The following is an 11,479-nucleotide window of genomic DNA, read 5'->3' as shown; positions in this document are numbered from 1 at the left end:
TTTAATAATATTTTACAATATTACGGTTTTGCTGGATTTTTTATCAAATTAAAGCAGCATTGGTGAATTTTAATAACCATTGAAATCATTAAACAAAAAGAAACCTTTTGTACGGTAGTGTTTATGAAGATTTATCATGGCATGGATGTTAAAAATGCAAGAAATGCACAAAAACAAATATTTGAAACATTTTTATTCACATTTTATTGTAGCATATCATCCAACTAAAAACATTCAAGGGAACAATACTGATATGAAAATAACTCCAATTTCAAGACTTCTTTTTCTTCTTCTTTTTCTTGTGATGTCTCTCCACATCTGGAGAGTGTGAATCTCTGAGGACAAAACAAAAGGAGAGAATAATATAGTCAGTCCATCACAAACTTTGAGTGTAAAATAGCGAAATTACACTATGATGGATTGTTCACGCTGAACTTTGAAAATGCACAACAAGAATTTTAAGAATGATGGACTGATAGATAAGTTAAGTTCTGATTATAGTTAAAATACTTTCATGTTGTTTAGGTCAGTGTTAGTGTTAACCTTACCTCTTACTCTTGTGTTTTCTCTCTCGACTGTGCTTGCGACTGCGTTTGCGGTGCTGTTTATGCCCATGCTCATTTCGGGAGCTGATACGAGACTCACATGACTCAACAGATGCGGAGCGGCCTTTCTCATATGACCCTCTGTAACCAAAAACCAACATAAAAAATCAATATCAGTGAATCTGTGCTACTTCTGTCAGGGAGGAAAGAGATTCGCTGTACTGAAATCAGACATGTGACCTGTGGGATGACTGCTGTGATGCTTTGGACTCCTCATCCTTCACTTCCTGCCAAATCCTGCCTAGTTCTTCAGAGTGGATGTCAATAACCTCACGGATCACCTGGAAAAGGTAGGAAAGGGCATACAATTATGCAGAATATTCTCTATGGCTCTCAAGCCATTCACTGTGTGAAGACCAGTGATGGGAATAACGGCATTATAAATAAACTGCGTTACTAGCGGCGTTATCGAGTAATCAAACGAATTACTGTTTCCCCTGTTACAATGCTGTTACCGTTACTGACAATAAAATGCGGCATAACTATAATAAGCGTTTTTTTTATCCGAGTAGGCTCTCTCTCAGCCATAGGACCAGCAAAGATTTTTCTCTGGTGTGTGTGTGTTTATGAAGCGCCGGTCTGGACAAAAGCGAACCGAACGCCGCGAGCGCACTCGACAATGCACGAGAGAGACCGAGGTTATCCGAGAATTATATAGTTTGTTTATAAATAAATTACTAATTTCAGCATTAGAATAATCTCTGTAGCCTATTGGTATCATCTGCAACGTTTTAATTAATTTACATGGTCATAAAAATAAAATCTAAAAATAACCTGCAGGGAACGTTCTGTTTAGGTTATAAAAATAAAACCTAAAAATAACAGGGAACGTTCTCTTTAGGTTATAAAATAAAACCAGAAATAAACCTGCAGGGAACCTTTCCCAGAAATAGGGCTGGGGCGGTATGGATTTTTTCTAACCGCGGTTGAAAAGCAAGATATTCCCGCGGTATAGCGGTATAAAAAAACGAGCACAATTTGAAAGAGTCCGATTTTCATTAAGCTGTAATTTGGCATGAACCAATCACTGAATAGATTTCCTAATTTAAGAATATTCTCAGATACATTCGCATTGAATTCATCATTTTCAGGAGAATACATTATGATGTTGAACGAAATGAAAGATGAACAGCTTTTCCAACATGTCTTAATTACAAAAATGATATTCCATATTTATGTTAACATAATATAATGTTATTTTTTATTTAATCTATGTCGATTATATGAAAAGTGAACACCATGAGTAAGATAGGATCATAAGATGGGTCAGACATGATTTTGACCACTTTATTAAGTTTTGTTTTGTAGAAAGCCTTTCTTTAAATTAAATTTCGTTTTGTATAAATTGTATCTTAATTTTAATCACTGTTTCATTAACTAATTGCCTGGAATTATACAAATATAGCAGACATATAACCAGGACGATGTGGAAGCGACGGTGCGATCTCTTGCGCGTGAACTGGAGCTCGTCTCATAAATGAACCGAAACTCGTGCGCCCATCGGAGACGGAGTTCACTGCTGATATTCTGAGGATACAACATAGCCAATAGGCTATACTATGGACTTTAGCCTTTAGATATCTTTGCTGCATGCATAGTCTCCTTTCTAGAACAGCCAAGAGCTTTCTAGCCTCGCGGCAGCAGCGCCGCTTTTATAGACCTTAAAACTGATTTTAAAAAATCAAAAAACGAAAATTGATCAAAAAACGTTGGTGCGGATGGATGGCGGACAGATGATGCGTTTTGTGCTGCGGTTCCGTTGCGGATGAAATAATAATAGCCCATCCGCGCATCTCTAATACGAATGTAATGCTATGTGTCATGGAACATTGCGCTCCCCAACTCGCGAAAGGGATTTGCTCCATCTTTTGATAAGTTTTGTTTAGAAAACCTTGAATCCATGTAAGACACACTATCATTAGAAATAATCCATGTCATTAGAATCAATGAATCCATATCATTAGACACAACGTGCACACATGTGCAGGCCAATGTGTTTTTTTTTTTTTTGTTTTTTTTTGCGGTGATGACGGTGACGAGCTCAGACCCGCGGTTGGAGTCACGTGACCGCGGTATTGCGGTAATGCGGTAACCGTCCCAGCCCTACCCAGAAAACCTCTTTGTTTGACTGGTTGTGAACACGTGCGGCAAACACGCCTAGAATTTGGCTTAAATTACCTCTGACAATGACGTTCTCTGTAGGTTATAAAATAAAAACCCAAAAATATTATATTTTATTAGTATTATTTATTTTTGGTACATTGTTCAGAATTATATTGAAAGCACTTCTTGTCACTGTTTACTTTTGTGAGGAAGAAAATACTTCAAGTAGGCTATACAGTATGTCTACCAGTTGTGAAGTTGTGTGCATAGGCGGAAATCGCGAGGGGGGGGGGTCGGGGGGTCAGGACCCCCCTATCTGAGGGTTGTCCCCCCTAAAATATCATTAAAATATGTGTGTTGTAAATAAAATAATGATATATTATTAAAATAATTGTTTAAGAAATAAAATAATACAAATGCAAACGGGGCAACAACAAAAAAACGTTTTAAACATTTTGAGTCCCCCTCCCTTGCCTCACAGTGCTTTGGTCCACTGCCTCCGCCCCTTTTACCTCACCACCGAGCACCGAAACACACACATTCCGGTGGCGAGAGAGATGAACTATGTTTTTGAGTAGTTGTGGAACTCCAGTAAGTCAATGTTATTTTATTCACTTTAAACATCGGATGAAGTGATTATTTTCTCTTTAATATAGATGATGCAGAGTCATTAATAAATCATGTAAAAAAAAAAATATATGATTGTGTACTAATGTACTTTTGTCACTGATGTAATCTGCTATGTTAGCGATTATAACGTCTAACGTTACCCTTGTTTAATACAGTCTGCGTTTACCTAGCTTGTTTAATACAGTATATCCCCACACACACACCCGCACCCATAGAGTGTACGCATACACTGCGTGATGTAATGTTAGTCTTGTAGATTAGACTAGTCCGGGTGCGTATTTAGATTTTAACGCTTTCACTGTGATTTAGTCGGTTTATATCATTTAATTAGTGTTGTGCCTGAACGCGTTCATTGAACTATAGTTCATGAACTCGTTCAAATTTTGGGCGAACGTGAACTGAACGTGCTGTATTACTGCCTGATGAACGTTACTTTGAACGCGTTCATTCTGGTGTCTGTGAACGCACGCTCTCTCTGTTTAACTCCGTTCAATAGGGTGCGCCAGATTTCTACAGAGCCTTCCAGGCGAAAACCTGGCTAAAAATTCTTCAAAACCATACATTTTTTGTAAATAAGTTGTTTACACAAAACAACTTATTTACAAAAAAAAAAATGGTTTTGAAGAATTTTTTTGGTCAATTTAGTCAGCTTTTTTATTAAACCAGAAAGAAACTTTGAGAAGAAGGATAATGGAACGCTCTCCATGCTACACTAATAATAGTAGTAAGACTTTCCTCGGTGTACACGTATCCTTGCAAGTACAATTTTGCCTGTATTATTGGTGTCCCCTTCAAAAATTGCTCTTGAGAATTGTTATGTTTATTGTCCCCCCCCCAACATTTTGATGAAATTTTCGCCCCTGAACTTGTGTGACAGTGTATGTATATTTTTTATTATTATTTATTCATTTTTGGTACATTTCTTAAGCAGCATCATTTATTTTTAGACTTATTTGTTGGCCAGTTGTTGTCTGTGCAATATTAAATATTATCGTTCTAAACCATCTATTGTGTTTTATTGTTCTACTATAGTAATGATAATATTTAATATAATATATTGAATTTAATAGGCATCTCTTACAGTGTCCCACAGCAACATTAAAATAATGTAAATTAGTGTAAAATGTTTTATAATAATAATTTATTCTATTTAGTGTCATTTCATTCATTTAACATTTAATATTGGGGGCATCCAAGTTTTTTGACATATTTGAACTTTTTTTTTTTTTTTTTTTAAGTAACGCAATAGTTACTTTCCCTGGTAATTAGTTACTTTTATAATAATGTAACTCAGTTACTATTTATGAGAAGTAACTAGTAACAAATTACTTTTTTTTAAGTAACATGCCCAACACTGGTGAAGACAATTTAAATTCAAAATGAAGGCAATCTACAGTGAGAACATACACTATTAGACTAAATAGTGTTTTGTGGGTAAGTAGATTAACATCCCCCAAGAGCAAACACAAACTCAAATCACAGACCTCTGTGTAAGACTTCTTGGTGATGTGAACGTTTTTCGCTCTGTAAGACTGTCTGCGCCTCCTGTAGTCCCTCATCTCAGCCAAGACCTCCAGATGAGACTTCGGCCCACTCTGTTTATCTCCTATAGAATGGATTTCAGACAAAACATCATTCTTTAATTTATCAACCAGATATGATCAAGTAATTGGTACTCAGTATAGTGTGAAATTATATATGGACTTGGTACTAAAGCCTTTAAAAGTGGAGGCAATTATGAGATTTTCTCCAAGTTTGGAGCAACTTAGGTCTTATACGAATCAGCTGTGATGCAGCTCCACCTCAGGGCTCAGTGGGCTTCATGGTGTAGCTCTGCCTTAGGGCTGAGTAGGTCTTGTGGTGCAGCTCCAACTCTGGGTTCAGTGAGCCCCAGCCCAATATTACTCTGTTATGACATCTTTACAGATACAATGTATTTGCTGGCTGTCGTTTTACTGGTAACTGCAATAATTACTCTACAGATCTTTATATATATATATACAGGGCCGTAGCTAGAGGATTCGGGGCCCCCTGAAAAAATATTGATGTGGGCCCCCACCACCCTCCACCAATATCATACTGTACAATAGATGAACATGGAGGCCCACATAACAGAAGATGGTGATGTTGTTGTAAAACCTTTATTTTAAAAGTTAAATGTTTATATAAAAATTACAACTAATAAAAACTAACAAAAAAGCAAGAAATTGTTAAATAATAATAAAACCAATTTTTAAAAAGTAATACATTTTTTCCCCATCAGTCTGTTATAATTCATAAATCAAAAAGTAAACATTTAAAAAATTGACAAGAATGCAGTCTAATTAAAAAAATAAAAGCATTCATTGTCTTATTTTTTAATAAAGATAATATGGAACTGGTATTATTAAATAAAGCGAATACATTTATTCATCCAAGTGCAGTGTGTTGTATTCGTGTTTTCTCGATGTTTTAAATATCATCAGCCGGCAGGTCAGATGCATAATGCAATGCGTCGTGACTCGTGTAATTTTTTTAAAAACTCTAGTTACAATAGTGTAAAAAGACCGGAATTTAGACCACGTAATCATTCGGTCGATTGCGGCGCGCACCGATAATAAAAAATGACTGTACACGGCAGACTGTAGACGGAAGTTTTCTAATTCCCAGCGAAATAACAATATATAACCGGTCTTTAAGAACGTCTTGATCGACTGGGATACAACCACTCTCCTTGCCTCCATCTCCGTCTTTTCCTGGCATTTCTGGTACCTGATTTGTTTTCTTTTCCCCGACATTTTTCAGTCAGTTAGTCTCCTGCTCTTCCACCAACTTCATCGTTAACTTCAGGCTGCCGCCTCAACTCTGATTGGTTCTGTTCACGAGCTGGGGCGGGACTTACAATTTTATCGGGTCCATCTGATGTTTGTCACTGACTCTGACTGAATAATTAATACATACTTTAGGTCGGACTAAACCATTTTTATGGAGGTAAGAGAAGCAGATATTTGGAAAAATATTTACCCAAATTGCACGTTTTTGTGGTTTTCATTTAAATCTCAGGCATACAACTAATATAAATATTAGAATTATTCATACTACAGGGGCCTAAATAGTATAACTGCTGGATTTTGTGGGGCCCCCTGGGCAGCGGGGGCCCCTATAATTGTCACCACCTTTCACCCCACTAGCGACGGCCCTGTATATATATATATATATATATGTATATTCATTTGTGTTCTGAAGATGAATGAAAGTGTTATGGGTTTGAAATGAAATGAGGATGATGATAGAACTTTCATTTATTAAGTGAATTAACCCTTTCAAATAAATGTGTAATTATAAATGTGAAATTGTAACCTTGAATATGTGAAAAATGAAGCTCAGAGACAAATATTTCCCCTTAATTTGACTCAGGATCAATGGTGATATAATAGGTCTGTGAATTCAAGTACCTTTTTTAAGCTTTGCAACAAGGTCTACATAAAGATCCTCGTTGTTGGATTCTCTCTTCGCACTCTGCTGACTGGCTTCTTGTAACACATGACCATGGACGGCCAATCGTTCTGCCACAGTGAGGTCACATAATGCGCGCTTATGATTCTGAGGTATGTTAGGGAGATCTGTAGATGTGTCCCCTGCAAAAAAATAAAATAAAAACAGATTTTACACAAAAATCACAATAATTAGTAAATGGTTAAAAAAAATAACATATTGATTCTGAAGATTCATTATCAAAGTGTGTTTATTTCAGGGACGTGTTTCCGAATAACATTTTAAATGACCAGTCTGCTAAAAGTAAATCCAGTGCAGAAATAGCAAGTCAGAAAAACACTCCCAACACGTAATGGGACAACTGGAACAATAGATTTCTGCATTTTTTGGTCTTATGTCATTTATGAATGTTTAACTAATGTGTACCTGGGTGAAATAAATTAAAATCTTCTATCAAGCTATATTAAGGACCAAGTCTTTAAAAGGATATTGAGACAAAGGATACAGCAAGTATGAGTGGAAAATTGTCTAGACCAGACTTCCTTTAATACTCACCGCTGTTAATGGGGAAAAAAAACAAAGAACACAGATAAATGTTGAAAATATTTGAAAAAATAAATAAAGACATGGATATCATTAATACACTCATTCTGTCACACACAATTTTAAATGTGCCATATTGCTTGTTATCCTGATAAGTGCTGAAATTACCAAATCACTGTCTAGAGAAAGGAGCTGGCTATCTAAGCACTTACTTTTTGAGTGGATTCCTGTCGAGCTCACGCGAGGAGCATTTTCCCGGGTCTGCAGAATTACTTGGTGAAATGTGTCAACGTCTGAAAGTGATATCAGTCAACATCACAGAACTTCACAGCCTTGCAAAGCTCTTTAAAAACCTTAAAATGGAATAGTATGTCTTTCACAAAGTCAAAAAACTCACCCATGGTAATGGACGGAATGTTAGCTTTCTCATAGTACACTGAAGGATCAAACATTTCAGCCTGAAAACAAATGACAGAAGAAAAAAAAACACCTTCAAATTTCATGTTCATATTTTCCGAGATTAAGTCAATCACAAGACGTTTTGCTGACCAGGTACTTTATGTGGTTCATTATTCACCTGCTCTTCTTTAGAGTATCCCAGCTGACTGAGCTGACAGGCAGCTTTGTGTTTCTCCATCCTGCCCCGCGGTACAGTGTGGTTTGGATCGCATGGACACACTTCCATCTGGTAATCAGAAGACAATACAGGTATTTAAAAAAATATTTAAGCCCAAGAGAGATAAAGCAGGTGCCAAATAGTTTACAGATTTACCCGTACAAAATGTTACCATACTCTCCATCTGTATTAAACTATATGAAGTATGACATGGATAGTTCACCCAAACATGTAAATTCTGTCATTATTTACTCACCCTCAAGTTGTTCAAAATCTATGAATTTCTTTCTTCTGCTGAACACAAAAGAAGATATTTTGAATGTCGGTAACCAAACACTTGATGGGGCCCATTGAGTCTTTTTTCTTCTTCCATACTATGTAAGGTAAATGGGGCCGCCCATCAACTGTTTAGTTATCTTTCCATCTTCTTCAAAATATCTTCTTTTGTCTTCAGCGGAAGAAAGTAATTCATACATGTTTGGAACAATTTGAGGGTTAGTAAATGATGGCAGAATTTACATTTTTGGGTAAACTATCCCTCTAAGAATGAAGATTGTTTAAATTAGTAGCAAGTGATTATGTAATAATATTAAGATTTAACGTTAGATAAAAATAAAGACTTCCTAATAGTTTATAGTTAATTTGCATGAATAGAAATGACAGTAGTGTGTGATATTTTTGGTACTATGGTGGTAAGTGGATAAACTAGATCCAGGGTCATTAAAACAAGGGCTACAAAGTAACACATATCCATTCACTGCATGCATTCTCTTTATAATTTTGTGTTTGGCTGTTAACGTTAACGTTACCTGAACTGCATGTGTATCTAATTCCTGACTCCATTCCAGCGAGTCAAACAAATCCCTGAGCTCGGCTTGACAACTCTCTGTGAAGTCTGTGAGCTCCTGCAAACGCTGCATGCGCTCCTGGAGACCCAACGAAAAAGTTGTTTCACCCATTTTACATCAGGAACGTTTTTACATCAGCAAAACAAGCCTCTTGCCTTACGATTGTTGTCTACGCGAGTGTTCGTTGGCGCTTGAAAATGACGTATGCACGACGTAGACTCGACCTGTGGTTGCCACGGGTTGCCACAACCTTGAAAAACAAACTGCCCGTTTCGTGCAAAAAAATATTACAGGTATTTAGAAGACGTTAATTAAAAACGATTGACTGTTGGGTGGGAAATGTCTTTTTCTAAACAAGTTACCTAAATATGATTATAAAAAAATACGTTGTATTTAACACCGATCGTACCAAATTTGATGAAATTTATAAAAAATCTGAAATGTTTGAAAAAACTTTTTCGATGAGTTTTGGGAGAATAGTTTTGAAAATTCAGCACTTGCTTGTGGAAATAGTAACGAGGTGAACATTACATAGCTTGCAGATTATGATGCCATAAATTCCATTAAGTCTCACCTTAGGCCTACAGAAAATATGTTCTTGGTGTGTGTGTGTGTGTGTGTGTGTGTGTACAGGTTTATATTACAAGGATAGTAAAACCTGAGATCACCTACATTGTGAGGACCAGTCAACGGTTTCCACAAGGGAAATGTAGCCTATTAATAAAAATACTATTATTATGTTTTTAATGTGAAAATGCAGAAAGTTTTATGTGATGGGTATAGGTTTAGGGGTAGGGTTATAAAAGAATAGAAAATACAGTTTGTACAGTATAAAAATTATTACGCCTTTATAAAACGGTTAGTTCCAATCCTTGATTCTGATTGGTCAATAGCTGTGCTTTATTCACGATAAAACACGGCTATGACCGCTTCACCCAACGGTTCTATGTATCACTACACAACACCCCTAGCAACCACTCTTAGCAACTTAAACAGATGTTTCATCTCATTGATATTGTTCATTTAAAGCTAGAGCAGAGCATTGTGAGAGATCGAGTAAGCGAGTGTACCTGCATTTACAGTAGACGTAGCATTTTCCTTCAGGTCAGTCCTATATTCATAATAAAAAAATGCGTTTGAATGTCCGCTGCATATTTTGTCCTTTTAACAGTCATGGGGTTTTCCGTGCATAACGTTAGTCATCTGTCAGTTGCGTCTGTCTTCTCCGTGATCACAAGTTCGAGTCCTTTCAAAAGCCTTCTCTACAGACTCACTCACTCACTCACTCATAAAGACAGTCTTTGCCGCCATCTATTGGCGAAATAATATATGTAACTTCTGTTGCTGTTCACGTTCCGGGACTATTTTTTCCAGCGGAAGGCAGGCTTTTAGTGATTTTACTTCATGAAAGTTGCATAGATACATATTTTTCGGCTTTAATATTTTTATTGTGTGGCAACCGTTTTATAAAAGCAATAAGGTACTCGAGGCAAGTGCTGTATCGTGAATAAGTAACGGCTGAAGGGGTTGCAGGCACTCCGCTTCGCGTCGTGCCTAACAACGCCCTCCAGCCGTTACTTATTCACGATACAGCACAGCCTCTCGTACCTTATTGCTTACATATGGAGTCCCCACAAAGATATAGCGAAACCGAGTAGGCTAGCCTCTGTGTCCGTGTGTGTGTGTGTGTGTGTGTGTGTGTGTGCATGGTACGGCCAAATGTTCCCACAAACACAAGGGCCAGTAAATTTTGACCTAAATGAGGCAATTTTTGGTTACATTGAGGAAAACAGCTTATAAATCGTACTAAATGGTGCTTATTTGAAAATGTAAACATGCAGAAGGTTGTCTGTGATGGGTAGGTTTAAGGTTAGGGTATACAGTTTGTACAGTATAAAAAAACTATTACATCTACTGAAAGTCCCCACAAAGATACCAAAACCTGACATGTTTTGGTCCCCATGACCATGAGTAAAACACCTTATAAATAATACTAAGTGATGTTTTTTGAAAATGTAAAAATGCAGAAAGTTTTATGTGATAGGTAGGGTTAGGGGTACACCAGAGGTAGGCTTCAGGTTGCATACAATGATTGTATGAGGATTATATAAAAAAAACCGAGGTGGAGCAGTGTAAGTAATCTATGTTGTATGTCAAGAAGTAAAAACCTTTATGGATTTATGTATACATTTATTTGTCGGCTGGATAATTCACAGAATGCTATTATTATGCTGTTGTCAAACCCAGTCACCTATGAACCAGTCACCTATGAGAGAGTATTGGCATAATTGTCTGTATGACAATTGTATGTTATTTTTTGTTGGTTGTTGTATGTTTTCTTGCTAATGGACCTTGAGTCTGGAAATCAAGTTAAAAAGAATTGAATTAAGAGGATAGACATTATAGGATATTGGCAGTATAACAATCATCATGTGTGTGTGTGTGTTCATTCTGTTTCAATTTCCTTCTGTTCAATTTCATTCTGAACCACCAGATGGCAGCACATCTTCATTTAGTGAACAAACACGCTCCACGTTATTTTACCACGTTATATTGGAGACAGGCTCAATTATCAAAATGATCAGACTGCCTACGGGTTTAGTCCAAAATAACTCTCGATAAAGTCTTTTGTTTTATGACTCACTTTATAAAGTAAGCAA

At 36.6% G+C, this 11,479-nt stretch overlaps 1 protein-coding gene across 1 annotated transcript; it reads right to left on the bottom strand.

Moving 5' to 3' along the window:
* Window positions 1-180: 180 nt before the first annotated feature.
* Window positions 181-8,939, bottom strand: snrnp48 (small nuclear ribonucleoprotein 48 (U11/U12)). Its single transcript, XM_056244009.1, has 9 exons — window positions 8,781-8,939; window positions 7,933-8,040; window positions 7,753-7,813; window positions 7,568-7,648; window positions 6,773-6,955; window positions 4,823-4,944; window positions 786-886; window positions 549-686; window positions 181-335 (listed from the first exon to the last, which is right to left on the bottom strand). Exons 1-9 carry the CDS (start codon window positions 8,928-8,930, stop codon window positions 272-274), a joined length of 1,008 nt encoding a protein of 335 aa, XP_056099984.1. The 5' UTR covers window positions 8,931-8,939; the 3' UTR covers window positions 181-271.
* Between the last annotated feature and the right edge of the window lie 2,540 nt (window positions 8,940-11,479).

This window comes from Rhinichthys klamathensis, unplaced genomic scaffold, assembly GCF_029890125.1.
Source record: "Rhinichthys klamathensis goyatoka isolate OS25496 unplaced genomic scaffold, OSU_Roscu_1.1 h1tg000896l_1, whole genome shotgun sequence".
NCBI lineage: Eukaryota > Metazoa > Chordata > Actinopteri > Cypriniformes > Leuciscidae > Rhinichthys > Rhinichthys klamathensis.
The sequence above is the reverse complement of the archived record's forward strand: the minus strand, read 5'-3'. Positions and strand labels throughout refer to the sequence as shown.

Excerpts from the sequence above, each read along its gene's own strand:
- snrnp48 (XM_056244009.1), bottom strand. The coding sequence starts at position 8,930 with ATGGGTGAAACAACTTTTTCGTTGGGTCTCCAGGAGCGCATGCAGCGT. Across the intron at positions 4,945-6,772 it reads TGTTGCAAAGCTTAAAAAAG|GAGATAAACAGAGTGGGCCG; the intron begins GTACTTGAATTC and ends TCCATTCTATAG. Across the intron at positions 336-548 it reads AGAAAACACAAGAGTAAGAG|AGATTCACACTCTCCAGATG; the intron begins GTAAGGTTAACA and ends TTTTGTCCTCAG.